The sequence below is a fragment of the Anguilla rostrata genome, chromosome 3 (assembly GCF_018555375.3).
Source record: "Anguilla rostrata isolate EN2019 chromosome 3, ASM1855537v3, whole genome shotgun sequence".
NCBI classification, from domain to species: domain Eukaryota; kingdom Metazoa; phylum Chordata; class Actinopteri; order Anguilliformes; family Anguillidae; genus Anguilla; species Anguilla rostrata.
In genome coordinates this window covers 72986042-73005327 of record NC_057935.1, presented here as the reverse complement: position 1 = coordinate 73005327, position 19286 = coordinate 72986042, and the positions used below count along the sequence as shown (strand labels likewise).

The following is a 19286-nucleotide window of genomic DNA, read 5'->3' as shown; positions in this document are numbered from 1 at the left end:
GTTGTTTTGCGACGTCGCAGCGACGGGGCGCTGGTCTTACGTTTTTACGTTAGTACTACGTAAATTGAGACGTAACGCGGACGTTACGAGACCAATAGAGGACGTTAATAGTACGTCGCCACAACCACATTTTTTAGGAGGGAGGTTAGCACGCGCTTATTGATTTGTACCTGCAGAGTGACGACCTCCACTGGCCCCGTCTGATGTCACACTTTCATTTTCTCCTCTGTTTCTTTTTCCTGTGTCACTCTCCCTCCAGCATAACTTTCTTTTTCCCTCTCCGTCTGTCCTACTAAAGATTGTGACGCATTCCCAGTGAAAAGTATGCTGTTACAGGCAGCTGATGGTATTTTGCTTGCTAGACATGTTGCCAAACATAACATGCTAAGAGGTTTTAAAAATATAGGCTAAATATTTATACATTATATATTTTTTATTATCTCCCGAGATGGAATTCCCAAACACCCACGCGCGCACACAATATTTCCTTTGTTTCAGAAAGGGTAACCCGATTTATTTCACTTATGTCTTCTGTCATTAATGGTTTTTGGTTTGGCCAGTACAAAAATGATCCGCAGTTTCCAGAGAAACAGCTGTTTCCCTACACTGTCGTCATAGAAGACTGTTACTGGGTTAGCACTTACGCGCGAACCTGATCATTCTGAAGAAAAAGATGTTACGTAGACTACGGCTGTTTTTTGAAACGACATTTGTGATTTTGCACGTCTGTTTGAGTCTATGGGGTCTAGCGTTCACACGAGCCAAGAGCTGTCTAGCGGTAAAAAAAATAAAATAAAATAATAATGTTTTACAGCTCTTTATTTTGAATTTAAAAGTAAATCCATGATAAACCATCTATCCAGATCATCACGGACAGCACACCAAAGCCAAGGCGCCCTTTAATATATCTAGTCTGTGTTTATCTAAAAATAAACTAACATCTACATAGAGATAAGTTATGTGAATATGTGGTGACTTAAAATCACTTTCCAGTAAACTGTGAATATCACTGGAAATGCACCATGGGCTCCAGCCTTGAACCAGAAACAGTTGAACTCTTACAGATGCGGTCACCTAGCAACAAGAGAAACCCTTTCGACCAATCAAGAATGCTGTCCTGTGTATTAATCCAAACATTGAGTTCATTTAGAGTTTGAAGTCTTGCAATTTGGCAATGGTCAAGTTTCTACTAAAAACACATGTAGGCTAATTCAGTACTTCGGATACGTATTATTAGACACGTGTTTATAAATTCCGACTCTTTTTAATATACATGCGTACTTTAAACCCAGTGCGCAGTCGTATTTCAGCCGGACGTTCCTCGGCGTATAAAAAGCATCTCGCTGCTCCTCATTCACAGTCGTATGTGAGTGGTGGGTTGGTCTGGGTCGTTTCTTAATGCTGTCGTGTATACTGATGCGTACTGTCATTTCATTGAGGATTCGTTATTTGCCCAGAAGGTAGCTACAATATTAATACTCTGTTAAACAAATTTTTTTGCTGTAACGCTAAATCACATCGCGATGTTAGTCGCATTCCATTTGTCGGCATGTTTTGTAACTAGCTAATGTCAATGCGTCTGTTGAGTTTACATTTGAGAATGATTTAAAAATCGCATGACTGCAAATAGTAAATTACTTAAGTATGAATAGTTGTAAGCTTACTTATAACCGCTAATTCTAACTAGCTAGCTACGTTGGTGTTCATATTGCTTGTCGCTTGCTTTTTACGGCTAACTTATGCTGCCAAATAGCTATATTGCAGCTGTAGCTACAGTAGCACTTAACTAACTTACATAGCCTAGTTGAGTAGATGGCTAAAATGTACACGATTTAGTGACGACTTGATGAGAACTAGATTTTCCGCTTGTTATAAAGTGGCTTGATTGTATTTGGCTGGCTACCTCGCTGGTCTGCTGACAATAAAAGGCGATCTGTCAAAAACAATGATCTGATGCCGAATAGAAAGGTCGCTAAATCACGCCGGTGTGTTTCCCTGCTCCCGTTCTGAAGCCGCGTTCTGGAACGGCGGAGAAGCATCCAGCGAGCTCAAGTGTTTTTTGTTGAACGGTGTTGGAAGTTCAGTCATAAACGCAACTTGTGACGTCACAAGGCGTGATTTTAATTATGCATTGTTATGGAAATGTAAAACCGGGACTCACATTATTTATCTAGACTTGTTTGTCTAACGTGAATCAGTTTGTGTTTAGTCTGGCTTCTCCTGTGCGTCTAAACGGAATCGCTGAATTTTGGCGCTTTCAGTTAACTAATCAACGCTTGAGAGGTAATTCAAAATTGTATTTAGTGACTCATGCTGCTCTTAAGCATCATTTTTGATAACTACAGTATGAACACTTGATTTAAGATTGTTATCTTGTGCAGGTGATCGTTACGTTATTGTAGTACGTCACATACGGTAATCAAGGTACTGTTTGGCAGTTGGATGCTTTTATTTTAGGCCTGTTTTTCCGAACAATGCCTGTAATTTTGGCGGTTCTGTGCCTGTGTATGTGTACCTGTTATTGCTGTTGGTGCTTCTTTGATGTGTATTAAATGCATCATGCTACATTACCACTGTAGAGCAGAGGGATTTGTGTATAATAATGATTACTGTAATAATGCTGTGTAATCTCTTTCAGCGGGAGGCGTCAGCGGGAGTGGCGGGTGATTGAGCATGGCGGAGGCCGTGGGCAGTGGCGAGCGTGAGCGCTGCGGGGTGCTCACCTGGGAGCAGGTGAGCCGTCTGGACCAGGTGCTGACGGAGGTGGTGGCGGTGCACGGGCGGGGCAACTTCCCCACGCTGTGGGTGTGTCTGAAGGACGTGGTGCGTATGGTGCGGGCGCGGCTGCAGGCCGGGGGCGTCGCCGTCAGAGACGTGCGTCTGAACGGCTCCACCGCCAGCCACGTGCTGCTGGAGGACGAGGGGCGGAGCTACAAGGACCTGGACCTGATCTTCCGCGTGGACCTCCCTCAGGGGGCGGGGTTTCACCATCAGGAGGCGGGGTTCCAGCCTCAGGAGGCGGAGTTTCACCCTCAGGAGGCGGAGTTTCATAAGCAGGAGGTGGAGTTTCACCCGCAGGAGGCGGGGTTTCACCCTCAGGAGGCGGAGTTTCAGAAGCAGGAGGTGGAGTTTCACCCGCAGGAGGCAGGGTTCCAGCCGCAGGAGGCGGAGTTTCACCCTCAGGAGGCGGGGTTTTACCCTCAGGAGGCGGGGTTTCACCCTCAGGAGGCGGGGTTTCACCCTCAGGAGGCGGGGTTTCACCCTCAGGAGGCGGGGTTTCACCCTCAGGAGGCGGGGTTCCAGCTGGTGCGGGAGGTGGTGCTCAGCTGCCTGCTGGACTTCCTGCCCAGCGGCGTGAACAAGGAGAAGATGTCAGCGGCCACGCTGGGCGAGGCGTACGTGGAGAAGCTGGTGAAGGTGTCGAGCGACGGCGACTGCTGGAGCCTCATCTCGCTGTGCAACCGGCACGGCCGCAACGTGGAGCTCAAGTTCGTGCAGCGGCTCCGCCGCCAGTTTGAGTTCAGCGTGGACTCCTTCCAGATCGTGCTGGACCCCCTGCTGGAGGCGTACGAGCGGTGCGGCCGCCTCTCCCCGGCCGACCCTCTCCCCGCGGTGCCGGTGGAGAGCGTGTATGGCGACCTGGCGGCGGCGCTGGGGCACCTGCGCGGCCGGCTGATCGCCACGCGGCGGCCCGAGGAGATCCGCGGCGGCGGGCTGCTGAAGTGCTGCAGCCTGCTGGCGCGCGGGTTTCGGCCCGCGGACGCGCGGGAGCTGCGCTCGCTGCAGCGCTACATGTGCTCGCGCTTCTTCATCGACTTCCCCGACGTGGGCGCGCAGCGGCGCACGCTGGAGGCCTACCTGCGCAGCCACTTCGCCGGCGAGGAGCCGCGCAGGTACGCCTACCTGATGCTGCTGCGCCGCGTGGTGGACCAGAGCACCGTGTGCCTGATGGGCCACGAGCGGCGCCAGACCCTCGCCCTCATCTCCGCGCTGGCGCTGCGCGTGCTCGCCGAGCAGAACGCCATCCCCGACGCCGCCAACGTCACCTGCTACTACCAGCCCGCCCCCTACGTGCAGGACATCAACTTCTGCCCTTACTACTGCGGCCAGACCCTCCCAACATGGCAACCCTGCAGCTGACCGACCTTCCCACCATGGCAGCCCTGTAGCTGACCGACCTTCCCAACATGGCCGCCCTGAGACTGATAGACCTTCCCAACATGGCCGCCCTGAGACTGATAGACCCTCCCAACATGGCCGACCTGAGACTGATAGACCCTCCCAACATGGCCATGTAGATATGAAGGGCCGGCTTTAATGAGAATTAAAATGTAGTTTTTCTCCTGCTTATCTACAGAGAGGAGATTGCTGGACCCTTTAATCTTGTGTTGAGTTTTGTTTTTCACATTTACAGATGGGTCTGTTTATACGCCTGGCTCTTGTTCTGTCAGGATTTCTGTCAATAATTTTTCTGTGGGATCCTTTTCCTTCTGAAACATGAGGGATTCAGGCATGGGGGTGGGATTAAGGTATGTGGGAGGGATTAAGGCATGGGGGGGGGGGGCAGGGTTACATCTGTCTGCACTAAAAAATGAGGAGAACAAGCACAAAAATAAGAAACAGAGAGAAATGCAGTCTGTTTAGAGACATTCATGCTGCCATTAGTACGTACTGCGGTGGTTAAAGGGTTAAAACAGGTGCATACGCTGGTGAGTGGCTGAAGCTGTGAGAGGATGAAGCTGTGAGAGGCTGAAGCTGAATGAGAGGCTGAAGCTGTGAGAGGCTGAAGCTGAATGAGAGCTGAAGCTGTGAGAGGCTGGAGCTGAATGAGATCTGAAGCTGTGAGAGGCTGGAGCTGAATGAGAGCTGAAGCTGTGAGAGGCTGGAGCTGAATGAGAGCTGAAGCTGTGAGAGGCTGAAGCTGTGAGAGGCTGAAGCTGTGAGATGCTGGAGCTGAATGAGAGCTGAAGCTGTGAGAGGCTGAAGCTGAATGAGAGCTGAAGCTGTGAGAGGCTGGAGCTGTGAGAGGCTGAAGCTGTGAGATGCTGAAGCTGTGAGATGCTGAAGCTGAATGAGAGCTGAAGCTGTGAGAGGCTGGAGCTGAATGAGAGCTGAAGCTGTGAGAGGCTGAAGCTGTGAGAGGCTGAAGCTGAATGAGAGCTGAAGCTGTTAGATGCTGGAGCTGAATGAGAGCTGAAGCTGTGAGAGGCTGAAGCTGTGCTTTATTTCAGCTGAGCCGAGAGAAGCAGGCCTAGCTTATGTGAGCATGGGGCACAATAGGACAGCTGCCTGTGCAGGGCAGGTACAGGGTGGGTACAGGGCGGGCATAGGGCACTGGTACCTGTCCTCTGCAAGGGCGATATGAGGGGACGGGAGGGGTGCATTCTGGCCCCAGGGCCCAGTGACTCCACACGTGTGGGTCAGAGGAGGCTGCTGGGAAATTGAGTTCAGACCTGCTCCTGTGACGAAGTTCCGCAGACGCTTTAGAACAGTGGTGTCAAACTCGTGCCATGGAGGGCCGTGTGTATGCAGGTTTTCATTCCAGCCTCAGATCTTGATTATATAATTAGTTAAATTATTTGCTGAATTAGGGATGCAGGTTTGTGCACAATGGTGACCCGACGTCTATGGTGACCCGCATTGTCTAAATAAAAATTCTTATATTCTGTGCTTCAATGCAGTTAAACGCATATGGCTGAATGAGTAATTGGACTCAATTAAGGCAGCATTAATTGGTTGGAATGAAAACCTGCATACACACGGCCCTCCATGGCACGAGTTTGACACCACTGCTTTAGAAGCATTTCTTTATATTCAGCTACGTGCTGCGTCAGACCAGAGCGAACATTTTGGGCTAAACCTTTCTCCTTCGCTATTTTTGGTGCCTTAATTTGTCCCGTGTGGTTATCAGGTATGCAGACCGGTCACTCTAGTGCTTCTTTATTTCTGTGGTAAGAGAATCAGCGGAAGCTCTGGGTCAAAGGGCACTGCTGGTGAACAGGACCTGGAGTGCCTGGAGCTGCTGCCAGTTCTGAGGGCTGCGCAGCTCCGGTCCTGGGGGCTGTTCTGTGAGCGGGTTTTTGTTCCACCCTGGTTTTGGGTTTCTGACGGCTCTGCAACCTGCACGGCTTCACTTGAGCACACTAAACTCTTTAGGACACGCCTGCAGTCTGTGGCTGTAGCTGGTGCTTTTACATGTATCAGATCACGAGGTGATTGAGCTAATTAAATAATTAAGAGCAGAAGTTGGCACAGAATCCTGCATGTGTATGTGCGTTGTGTTGTGGTTCTCGTGTGTGTATGAGTGTGCGCTGTATGGTTCTGGTGTGTGTGTGTGCGCTGTGTTGTGTGTGTGTGTGAGTGTGCTGTGGGGTTTGTTGATTTGCACACTGTGTGGTCTGTGCAGTTTTCCCTGTCTGGTTCTCCAGCGCTGTTCTGCATTTCCTGACCTGGATCAGGGGCCAGGTCAGAGCACAGCCACTGGAGAAACACAGCCTGCACATGCAGCTCCCTGCGCTGCTTAATCACATGCAGGGCTTTCAGTGCTGTGAGTCTCTGTGTAATGGTTGGCTCCTTCTCCATTCAAGTTCTCCTTGAACGAACCAACGGTCTGTAATTAATTAAGCTTAATTAGCTCAATCCATTATTCTGGGCCTAATCAAGGTGCTAATGACTCTTAGTCAATGCAGCTGATTACTGCTCTTTATTACTGACTTGCTGAAGGGGCTCAAGTAGACAGCATGAGATCACTGCAGTGCTGACACACGCACGCACGCACGTGCACATGTACGAACACATGCACACACAGACAAATACAAGCACAAACACATGCACAAACACACACACATGCACTTGCACATGTACACACACGCACACACACACGCACAAACACTTCCTGTAATCAGGGCTGAACACTTCCTGTCTTTAATCAGGGCTGAACACTTCCTGTCTTTAATCAGGGCTGAACACTTCCTGTCTTTAATCAGGGCTGAACACTTCCTGTCTTTAATTGGGGCTAAACACTTCCTGTCATTAATTGGGGCTGAACACTTCCTGTACAGATCAGTGAGGCCAGTGCTTACTGTTGGTTGCCCCTGTGGTCAGTTAGTGGTGCATGTGTATGCCTGTACATAATTTGCCAGATTTATGAGTGTTGGGACAAAAATGGAAAAATTGGAAAGCACTCATATCAATGTGGCGGTACCAATATGTGATGTGGGGGTGATGGGTTTGGGCCAGATGAGAATGATGTTTTTTTTTTTTTTTTTTTTTGTGTGTAGAGGTTGGGAAAACCAGCCTTCTGGGAAATGGAGTTTGATGCCACTGACTGGTATGTTTATTGTTTTTCAGATATGTGAATTCCATGTGACCTTCGTAGAAGTTTCTTCAGTGCACTTATGCCCCCCCTCCCAAAGAAAAAGCTCTGTATTTATCTTGAGGCACGCACACACAAACAGTTGCAGTTTTCAATTTCCACATTTTTTTTTCATGTGTGTATGTGCGAGTGTATGTTTCTGTGTGCTTGCGTATGCATGTGTGAGCATGAGTGTGTGTGAGTGTATGTCTGTCTGTCTGTGTGTGTGTGTGTGTGAGCGAGCATGTGTCTATGGTTGTGTTTGAATACACGGAGTGCATTTTCTTTTTTTCTGTTTTGTCTCCTCACTCCCAGGTGGTTGGTCATGTGACATCCTTGTGTGCCATCCCTTTTTTCCCTTTCTGGTCTTTTTAAACTCACTTTAGGTCTGCAAGGAAACGAATCAGGAACAAATACGGAATTAATAAAGAATTTGAACACAGTTCCAGCTTCTGTGTTCTGTTGTGTGTTGGGCAGTGTGTGTTCTGTTGTGTGTTGGGCGTTGTGTTCTGTTGTGTGTTGGGCAGTGTGTATTCTGTTGTGTGTTGGGCGTTGTGTTCTGTTGGGTGTCGGGCATTTGCATGCTGGGATAGACTCCAGCACCCCTCGTGACCCTGACCAGGAATAAGTGGGAATAGATAATGGATGTATGGATGGATAGAAAGTAGAGCATGCGTGACGTTACCATTTGGACTTATCTTGAAGGGCTCTGGCTAGACCCCCGCAGTTTTTTTAATGCTATGGGAAAACTTTTAGACATGTCAAAGTCTGTTTCTTTGTGTACATTACTTTTGTAATTTTTCATTTTAAAGTGAATGTCTTTTAATGTTTCGGATTTTTTTTGTAAACCAATAAAAACACAGATTTGGATAGGCCCTCATGGACCTGATTGGCTCACATGTAACTCCACCCGATTGTCCAAAATTCCACAAATGGTAAAAAGGTGTTACAAAATCCACCATTCATGTGTTGATAATGGGTAGCCACTACACCCCACATAACCTCACAGTGAACTGTCAAAGCTATTTAAACCACACATGCACGTATCATCGTTCATGGAAAGACCTAACCCTAACCCTAGCTGAACCCTAATTTGAGCCCTAAAGCATAATTGATGCCATAAGCATATCTGTAAAAATCTAATCGCTCATTTGCAATTGTTTAAAAACAAAGTATATATCATGAATTTGACAATACAAATGCTAAATGTTTCATTTAAAAAAATATTTTCCCTGAAAAAAATATGCATATATTATAAATCTTTTAATTCTCCTAGAGATTTTTCGTTCATCCAAAATCAAAAACCAACCCATATCCTAACCTGTCATCAAGCTGCTGAACACAGCCGTGAACACGTGCGCGCACACACACCCACACACGCGTGCACACGCGTACACGCACTGCACACACGCGCACAACACACACGCACAATGGCACACACACACACGCGTGCGCAACACACACTCCACACGCGCACACACATACATCGCACACACCACTGTGCGCGCACACACACACCACACACGCTGTCACACACAGCACTACACACACGTACACACTGAAACTGCACACAACCCGACACACACCACACACGCAGTGCACACACGTCCTAACCAACTCTGTAAAATACTGTCTGTCGACAAGTGGAAAACTCTAAGATAATTATCGCACAGTGAACTCCATAAGTGACACCGGCCGCAATAGAAGTATGGGCGGTAAATCTTCATGAGCAAGAAGAACCCTAACCCTAACCCTAACCCTAACCCTAACCCTAACCCTAACCCTGTGCCTAACCCTAACCCTGTGCCTAACCCTAACCCTAACCCTAACCCTGTGCCTAACCCTAACCCTAACCCTAACCCTAACCCTAACCCTAACCCTAACCCTAACCCTAACCCTAACCCTAACCCTAACCCTAACCCTAACCCTAACCCTAACCCTAACCCTAACCCTAACCCTAACCCTAACCCTAACCCTAACCCTAACCCTAACCCTAACCCTAACCCTAACCCAAACCCTAACCCTAACCCTAACCCTAACCCTAACCCTAACCCTAACCCTAACCCTAACCCTAACCCTAACCCTAACCCTAACCCTAACCCTAACCCTAACCCTAACCCTAACCCTAACCCTAACCCTAACCCTAACCCTAACCCTAACCCTAACCCTAACCCTAACCCTAACCCTAACCCTAACCCTAACCCTAACCCTAACCCTAACCCTAACCCTAACCCTAACCCTAACCCTAACCCTAACCCTAACCCTAACCCTAACCCTAACCCTAACCCTAACCCTAACCCTAACCCTAACCCTAACCCTAACCCTAACCCTAACCCTAACCCTAACCCTAACCCTAACCCTAACCCTAACCCTAACCCTAACCCTAACCCTAACCCTAACCCTAACCCTAACCCTAACCCTAACCCTAACCCTAACCCTAACCCTAACCCTAACCCTAACCCTAACCCTAACCCTAACCCTAACCCTAACCCTAACCCTAACCCTAACCCTAACCCTAACCCTAACCCTAACCCTAACCCTAACCTAACCTAACCCTAACCCTAACCCTAACCCTAACCCTAACCCTAACCCTAACCCTAACCCTAACCCTAACCCTAACCCTAACCCTAACCCTAACCCTAACCCTAACCCTAACCCTAACCCTAACCCTGGACTTACGCAGTACTGGAAAGAAATAAAAATCCCTGAAAAATTACTTTTTTTTCTTCTTCTCCTTTATCGAGCCTGAGAGGAACACGGCTCCTCTTAACTGATATATTCTCCACCTAACGTTTAAAAAAAAAATTATTTTATTTTTTAAACCACAGGTGGCCTAATACCTTTGGCTTGTATATATATATATATATATATATAAATATATATATATTTTAATAGAAATGTTTTAAAACTGAACATATGAAAAGAAAGTAAGCTGAATCGCTCTGGATGTAAGTGCCTGTTATATAAGAATAATTGCATAGAGTTTTAAAAGAAATTTAAATCTATCAACTTGTGAAATTAATATGAGATTTTGTCTGTAACTTCAAGTCAGAGGCAGTAGTTATCAATGCTTCTGAAAATCAATTAAATGGGTCTGACCAGTTGGAAAGCCTTTATGGATATTTATGTGGTATCTCACGTTTGTATAAAGAAAAAAAAACATCTGCCCTCATGCTGGAACTCTCTGTGGGTCTGTGAGTAATGGCTGTATTTGTTTTAGCTGCCAGCATATTTATCTTAAGGTGAGAAATTATTGCAGCGCTGCAGTAGTGACAGCGGTAATGTAGTTGAACGCTCTTATAGCGGTCTTGGCCGAGGCAGGAGTGTGGTGCTTATCATGCATCATATACTCTGCAGAACGAGCTCTTCAGGCGTTATTCTGGGTTTGGAACAGTCTGGCGTTTTGGCGGTTTATTCGCCGTTTGTCATGCCTACGCTGGGTAGCAGTCTGTCCACACGGGCCTCTATTCTTAAATCCTCACATTGAGCTGGCTGAGTTTCCCCTTTCCTCTCCTGTAGTTGTTAGTGGAAGTTGATTTAAATACCTTTTAAATATTTTAACCCGCTAATTTGAAATCACCTAATGTTTCTCTTGAGTTACTGTGGGGCCACTGGCATCCACACACCAGGTGCACTGCAATTAAAGTGGGTTCATACCTCCAATACACTCACCTGTGAGCCAGTGACTATTTACAGTTTTTCTCAATTGATTAAACGCGTTTTCTGAAACTATAGCTCAATTTCTCAAAACTCTACACACGAAGCACAGCAACAGTTAACCTTTTGCCAAAAGTACACAAATCTCTTGTAAAATGCATTCATGCATTCAAAACCATGTTCTCTCTTCTCAAAACTGACTTTTTCCATCAAAATGATTCACACAGGCCTCATATGAATAGGTCTTATTGAGCATTGATTTTGCACTGGTGCAATAAATTTAAAAACACAACCATCAAAACACAGTATATATGTTTTGGCCTCATGAGGTCATGTTACATATTCAAGCTATAACATTCTGTAAAAATTGCTTATTTTTTCTCCTTTTTTGAAGTTTTAGTTTTCTTTTCGAGGGGTCCCAAAATAGGCTGCAATTTTACAGTAAATATAAAGATCGTTGCCATGATACAATACAGTAAATGTCATCATATAAATAGTGCATTTGCTAGGTAAACCTAATTCTAATTCAGTACAGTACAGCAAGGTGTGGGAACTGTTATCACTTTGAGTGTTGTTGTTATTGTGTATGATACAATGCACATTTACTGTATTGAAAATTGTGCTAAATTATGAGATTTTGTGTGTAGAGTTGTGCAAAAATGTGATTTAGAATTGCTATTGAGTGAAAACAAAGGAATTGTGCTTAGAGTTTTGCAGAAATACTCTTTGTTGTTGACACATGAGCTTCAAGTTTTCGCCATAGTGTGCATAGTTCCAGTTTTAGTGTGTAAACATTTGAGAAAAACTGTAACACCCCACAGGGCCCACACAGTACTACAGGCGAGGCAGTGAATATTTAACACCCAACAGGACCCACACAGTACTACAGGAGAGGCAGTGACTATTTAACACCCAACAGGACCCACACAGTACTACAGGAGAGCCAGTGACTATTCAACACCCTACAGATTTATACAGATTGGATGGATGATATGAACTCAGGCCCAGTTTTTCTAAATCTCTAAAGAAATAAATATAAATAGAATTAAGCTCGATGTGGATCGGGGGTTAGGGGTGATGTGGATTCGAGTAGTTTATGTGGTTCAGAGATGATGGATGTTGATGATGATGACTGTTTTGTGATGATCCCCTCAGTCTCTTATGTTGGGTGCAGTTTCTCCTCTTTCTCGCACAGCCCAGAACGAACACAGCCCAGAGCAGCCCAGAGCAGACACAGCCCAGAGCAGCCCAGAGCAGACACAGCCCAAGTCAAGTCAAGTTTATTTATATAGCACAATTCATACAATTGAATGCAGTTCAATGTGCTTTACATCAATAAACAGTGCACAACAAGACAATTAAAAATAATTAAACAGTATAAGTAGATTAAAATTAGTGCAAGATAAAAAAGTAATTAGACAGTATAAATAGATTAAAAAACGGTGCAAAGGTAAAATAGGATAGAAATAAAATAACACTTAAAATAACCCACATGTAGAATGAAAAACAAGATAAGATCAAGAGGGCAGAAAATTAAAAATAAAGTGCAATACAGTTATAGTGGAGCTCAGTCAAAGGCCCTTGAGAAGAGCAGAGTTTTCAATCCGGCTTTAAAAGACAGAACAGTGGAGGCATTTCTAAGTGTATAAGGTAGTTGGTTCCATCTATGTGCATAAACACTAAAAGCTGCTTCACCATTTTTTGTTTGGACAGTATTAGGTGGCCAGACTCTGCAGATCTAAGTGTTCTGGTCGGTTCATAATGTTTAAGCATCTCAGAAATGTATTTTGGTCCTGAGTCATTTAGTGATTTGTATAAAAGTAGCAGCACTTTAAAGTCTATTCTTTGACACACTGGAAGCCAGTGAAGGGAGCCCAGAGCAAACACAGGCTGAGCAGGCAGCACAGAGCAGACACAGCGCAGAGCAGACACAGCGCAAAGCAGACACAGCCCAGAGCAGACACAGCACAGAGCAGACACAGCGCACAGCAGACACAGCCCAGAGCAGACAAAGCCTCTCCACACCTCCCAACATTCTCAGTATGGCTGTTATAATGACTGATGTAGCAGAGGGCAGATGTTAGCATGGTGCACTGGGGTAGAGTCCCCATCTGATCGCTGGATTATTATGACTAATGCAGCCAAGCTTTAAATAATAATATGGAAGGAATTCTTCTGTTTTTCTTAGAAGCGTGAAATCTGATTGCCTTTTACACAAAAATGGAGACCAGACCTTCCTGCTGACAGAGAGGAAGAGTGTTTGTGTTAGCTTATGTTGCGCTACACTTCTGTTTGCCTGCCCCCTTGAACCTGCAGTCACCCCCTTACAGGAAATAGTCCGCTGCTGAGCCTCGTAGGGCCTGAGACAGTGAGGTGATGGATTCCTGAGGTTTAACATGCTGGAACACCTCCTAGCGCTAGCGTACAGCGCATTTTCACCTGTAGTGTGTGCCTGAACACCTCCTAGCGCTAGCGTACAGCGCATTTTCACCTGTAGTGTGTGCCTGAACACCCCCTAGCACTAGCGTATAGCACACTCTCTCCCACCGCGTGCTAGCGTATAGCACACTCTCTCCCACCGCGTGCTAGAGTATAGCACATTCTCACCTGCGCCGTGCTAGTACTGGTGTATAGCACTTTCTGTAACAGTAATGAACACACACATTCTGTCTCACAGTATCTAACACTAACACACTAACACACACTTTCTGTCTCACAGTATATAACACTTACACACTAACACACACTTTCTGTCTTACAGTAACTAACACACACTTTCTGTCTCACAGTATCTAACACTAACACACACTTTCTGTCTCACAGTATCTAACACTAACACACTAACACACACTTTCTGTCTCACAGTATCTAACACTAACACACTAACACACACTTTCTGTCTCACAGTATTTAACACTAACACACACTTTCTGTCTCACAGTATCTAACACACACTTTCTGTCTCACAGTATCTAACACTAACACACTAACACACACTTTCTGTCTCACAGTATTTAACACTAACACACACTTTCTGTCTCACAGTATCTAACACTAACACACTAACACACACTTTCTGTCTCACAGTATTTAACACTAACACACTAACACACACTTTCTGTCTCACAGTATCTAACACTAACACACTAACACACACTTTCTGTCTCACAGTATCTAACACTAACACACTAACACACACTTTCTGTCGGATTCATCCTTCACTCCACAGACAGAGCTGGACAGGCTTGCAGCTTCATCTGTTTCTCAGGGCTACACTCATTAATGAAGACGCATTCTGTACGTGACACATAATCAGTCAGAATTAGCTAAAAACTGCTGTGTCATGTTTTCACAGTAATCTCACCGTCAGTGGGACATAGGAACTGTTTCACATTAGCAGTTATTCCTGACAGTTGATAGAATATCTTTCTCATAAAACATTCCAGTGTCCATGAGAACTAGGCACAAACATAACTTGCCTTTGACCTCAAAAAAGAGTGAAATTTAGGTTTTAACGGCTAAGATGTACACCATAAAAAGTTCTTTATTTTGGCCATGACTGCTGAAATGGTTAAAATGATGTTTTTAGATTTTAGAAAGTAACAAAGTATGGAAGATTTTTTAGTGTCACATAATTACAGAAAATCTGGAGAGCACAAACACACAGCCCTGAGACAGATCCAGCCCTCTCCTTTGGTCTCCTCTTTCTTTCTCTCTTCAGATCAGACTTTATTTTGTCTGCTCGGTTGAGCATGGGCTGATTCTCATGCCAAATCATTTATTTTATTCAACATTATACTTTATTCCTATTGGCCACTGTACAGATGCATTCAATTCTGCTCTCAGCTCACTTTAGTTTTCGAACTGACATCAGCACCCCAGAATGCACTAATGAGATCTTATTTATTTATTTTACAGGCTATGGCTCCTCTTCAGCTAATTATACTGGCAGCAGGACATACAGCCCTTAATCAGGGAGACAGGGCACCTGGATGTGATTGTTTGTAGCTGTAGTGAATATGGATGTGATGGTTTGTCACTGTAGTGAATATGGATGTGATGGTTTGTAACTGTAGTTAATATGGATGTGATGGTTTGTAGCTGTAGTGAATATGGATGTGATGTTGCACTGCATGAATATGGATTATGGTTGTCACTGAGTGAATTGGATTGATGGTGACTGTAGTGATATGGTGGATGGTTGTAACTGATTAATGGATGTGATGGTTTGTAGTTATGAATAGATTGAGGGTTTTATGTTGGTCTCATCCAATAAAAACACACAGGACCTCTTTCAGGAAGAACCAGCCGTGAAGCATTATCGCGTTCCTGGTCAGAGCGCAGTTTTTTGGGTGCCGTTCGTGCGGAACACGTCCCGTGTGTCGATGTTAAACCGGGGCTCGTTGCTGGACGGGAGAAGTGAGATTTATGAGCCGCAGATTTCTCTCTCAAGCCTTATTTACTCCCCGGAGTTCCACCAACTTCACACGATGCGTAAATAAAACTGTGATTCTGCGTCTGGGTCTGGAGTCTGCTCAGGGTCTGGAGTCTGCTCAGGGTCTGGAGTCTGCTCAGGGTCTGGAGTCTGCGTCAGTGCATCACTGTCAGTGACAAGAGCACTGCAGGACTGGTAGTCTGCTCTGGGTCTGGATCGTCAATCGGACGAGGTCTGGATTCTGCTCAGGTCTGGAGTCTGCTCAGGGCTGGAGTCTGCTCAGGGTCTGGAGTCTGCTCAGGGACTGGAGTCTGCTCAGGGTCTGGAGTCTGCTCAGGGACTGGAGTCTGCTCAGGGTCTGGAGTCTGCTCAGGGACTGGAGTCTGCTCAGGGACTGGAGTCTGCTCAGGGACTGGAGTCTGCTCAGGGACAGAAAGCACTTGAGTGCTGCTTATCGGACACATAACCTCACAAGCATCCAGACACACAACCTCACAAGCATCCAGACACTTATGTTCCATGTGAAAAGATGCACATAGCAACACACTGATAGTCTCCATTTGAAAAGATAAGAACGCAGCTGTGGATTCAGTCAAATCAGAGACGCAGGTTCAGTATTTCCTCCAAATATAAATCAGTTCTTTGGATGGGGTTTCTGCCTGCCTCCCTGTTCTCTGTGTGACTAAGAGGAGAACACAGCCCATTTTATCCACATTCATTATTGCAATGAAAGGGGTTATGTAACATGAATGAGGTGATATTATGATCTTGGCAGTACTGAAGTGGCCATGATATAGAATATTGTTTCTGAAGTCCTGTTTCGTCTAAACTGAATGTGATGTCACTCTTGGGAGACCAAGCCTTGGTTTTAGGTAGATATATGCTCGTGTAAAAGTGGATGAACTATAGACTCCAAGTCTAATCAAGCCCTTGATAAGAGAAAAATTTACATCAAAGTGAAAGGTGGATGAATGTGTAGATTTGAGGGCCTTTTTTAAACAAATAAAATACTTTGTAAAACTTGCCATTTCCCTGACTGTTAACACTGTTCAATGGAAGGGAAATCTGTAATGTATGAAATTCTAAAAGCCCAGAGTCAGGGTGTACAGACCTGTCTGTACTACGGGAGAGAATAGTTCCACACACAGACCTGTCTGTACTGTGAGAGAGAAGGGGTCCACACACAGACCTGTCTGTACTGTGGTGGGTAGGTGGTGGGGGGGGGGGGGGTAGCAGTAATGATGTGCCCCAGATGTGTTGCGTCAAGAACAAATGGAGCAATCAGAGAGACTGGGAGGGGGCCAACACAAACAGCCTGCCTCCACGCTCGCGTTTCCGAGCTTAAAGGACACATCACAACGCTGTGTTTAATGGTGCTTGTCCATCCATTACAATGCAAATACAGTACCCCCCTCCCCCCAACACAACATTTTCCTTGCTTCAAAACTTTTCATTTTACCCCCACCACAAAATCCTGTCTCTTCTTAATCACCGGAAGTATTATAAAAATTCATACTGCAATACGTGCTTAAAAAATAGATCAGTTTTAACAAAAATTTTTGTTTGCTGTAGTGTTGTTGAATACCTATTTGCGTTTGCATTGTATGTTAAGAAACATTTGGCTGAAAGCGATGCTTGCCACCCCAGGGTGTGGCACTGAGAAACAGGCTGCATTTCATGCTTTACTGAAGTATTCCCACCGTAAAACCCGATGAGTTAGTTCAACTCAAACTGTCTGAGGAACCCGATTGGCTGAAACCATTTAAGTTTATTAACTCAAACAATTTAAGCATGAAAAATTAGCTTTGATTTGCATACAAGGAACTCAAGTATTTATTGTAAAGGTAACTTGGGTAAATAAAGTTAATAGTTTTAAGTTCAATGACCTGAATGGAATTGGTACTAAGAAGTATTTTACACTCATATGTAGCATTTCTCCAAACTTATTAAAAATGTATTAATAGAAGTTATCTGAATTAAGTAAGACTAACTTAAATGGATCTTCTTTACACAAATGTTACCACCTGCTCTGGGTTCATTCAGGGAAACAGAGTTTAAGGAATCAGAAAAGAGTAAGTAATGGAACATGTTTCCATTTCATAGCCTAGTACAACTCGAACAGACCCAATTTTTCAAAAAGAAGAATCATATCGGAGCAGACAGCTCGGATTTTATAGCGTACCAGTGGAGTTCAAGGCCTTCTGCAGTAACATAGGGAAATAAAAAATATCTTCCTGTTGTGATTAAAAGACTTTTTTTAGCATGCTGGTTTCCAAACTCACAGAAAATGATATAAGGCAAATATTTCACCCAATTATTCAAAACAGAGAAGCACAGTACATTTTTTCCCGCTGAGTAACTCTGAACAAAGAACATTTAACATAATAAAGATATTGGATTACTAAAGTTTAAGTTACTTGCTAAGCTAAAAAATTTTGGCTCATAAAAGTTTCCCAGAAATCTAAGGTAAACGCCATCAACACGTCCATTTATCTATGCAGCTTCCCAAATAGCCTATGAACTGTACCTTTAAATCCAGAGGAACACTGTGGTTCTGCTCCTTAGAGCTGCTGAGACCGTGTGGCAAAGTTATTTTCACTAAGTAATGAGAGGATCTGCCATTTGAAGCTAGGCAGACAACACTAGCCTTGTGAGTGTGTGTGTGTGCGTGCGTGTATGTGTGCGTGTGTGTGTGAGAGTGTATGTGTGTGTGTGTGTGTGTGTGTGTGTGCGTGTGGGTGTGTTTGTGTGAGAGTGTATGTGTGTGTGTGTGTATGTGAGTGTGAGTGTGTGTGCGTGTGCATGTGCGTGTGTATGTGTGCGTGTGGGTGTGTGGGTGTGCGAGTGTGTGTGTGTACATGAGTGCATGGGTGCTGAGTGACGCGGGTGTGATTGTGGTAGTGTGCAGTGTGTGTGTGTGAGTGTGGGGTGTTGTGGACGTGTGTGAGTGGTGTGAGTGTCTGTGGTGGTGTGTGATGAGTGCATGGGTGTGTGAGTGCATGGCGTTGGATTGTTGTGTGTGTGTGTGTGTGATCACCACAGTGGAGGGACGTGCAGATAAAGTCACAGGAAGTCCATCCATCATCATTTGCGTGACATAACCATTCATCACCATTTCAGCACATTCACATTCACATGCTAAAAGCCAACTGCACGCTGTAAGCTTTTAATACAGCGGTCAGTTGTCATGAACGGGATAAATTCAGCCATCCGCAGATAAACATTATCTGTGTGTTGTGAATTACTTACATTACTATGTAACGCAACTGTAATTTCCAGTGATAGTTCATCCTCATGGCTGTAGGGCACGGTTTGGGTGGGACCTGGGGTTGGGTGGGGGGTGATGAAATGGGGGAATGTTTTTCCTAATGCATGCCAGTTGGAATGGGGGGGGGGGGGCAAGCTTGATCGGGCTCAGCCAGTCACAGGAAGTCCCCATTTTTACAAAAAATTATACAGCTGTTCATTATATTATACAGCTGTTCAGAATTCATCTTCATTAATAATAATCCCCATTCTGATTACAGAACTTCAGTTTTTCTGGACAGTGGCATTGTCCCTTAGATTTCAAGTTTTCGTAAACGGAAATAAAGCACATTAGTAACGTCATCTGGTGCCTCATTCCAAAAATAGGCAAATATTTAGCTGAGGGCATTACTGTAGCCTGAAAATGCAACACTGCAGATTCTGTGATTTTAATATTATAATATTAATCTAGAATATTCCGTTATTGATCTTTTCTTAAACCACTCGTCTGGAGTTGTGAGCTTCCACATGCTCCCGTGCAGCGGGACTATACATGTTTCACTGCAGGAGTTGGGTTAATTCACACAGATATAC

General features: G+C 45.0%; 1 protein-coding gene across 2 annotated transcripts; it reads left to right on the top strand.

Moving 5' to 3' along the window:
- Window positions 1-1294: 1294 nt before the first annotated feature.
- LOC135251889 (terminal nucleotidyltransferase 5C-like) lies at window positions 1295-7796 on the top strand. Of its 2 annotated transcripts, none has more exons than XM_064329755.1 (2): window positions 1295-1460; window positions 2639-7796. In XM_064329755.1, exon 2 carries the CDS (start codon window positions 2674-2676, stop codon window positions 4138-4140), a length of 1467 nt encoding a protein of 488 aa, XP_064185825.1. In that variant the 5' UTR covers window positions 1295-1460; window positions 2639-2673; the 3' UTR covers window positions 4141-7796. The 2 variants fall into 2 exon arrangements, with proteins under 2 accessions (XP_064185825.1, XP_064185826.1); XM_064329756.1 differs by lacking the exon at window positions 1295-1460 and adding an exon at window positions 1838-2283.
- Window positions 7797-19286: the final 11490 nt, after the last annotated feature.

Coding starts and splice junctions, on each gene's coding strand:
- LOC135251889 (XM_064329755.1), top strand. CDS start 2,674: ATGGCGGAGGCCGTGGGCAGTGGCGAGCGTGAGCGCTGCGGGGTGCTC.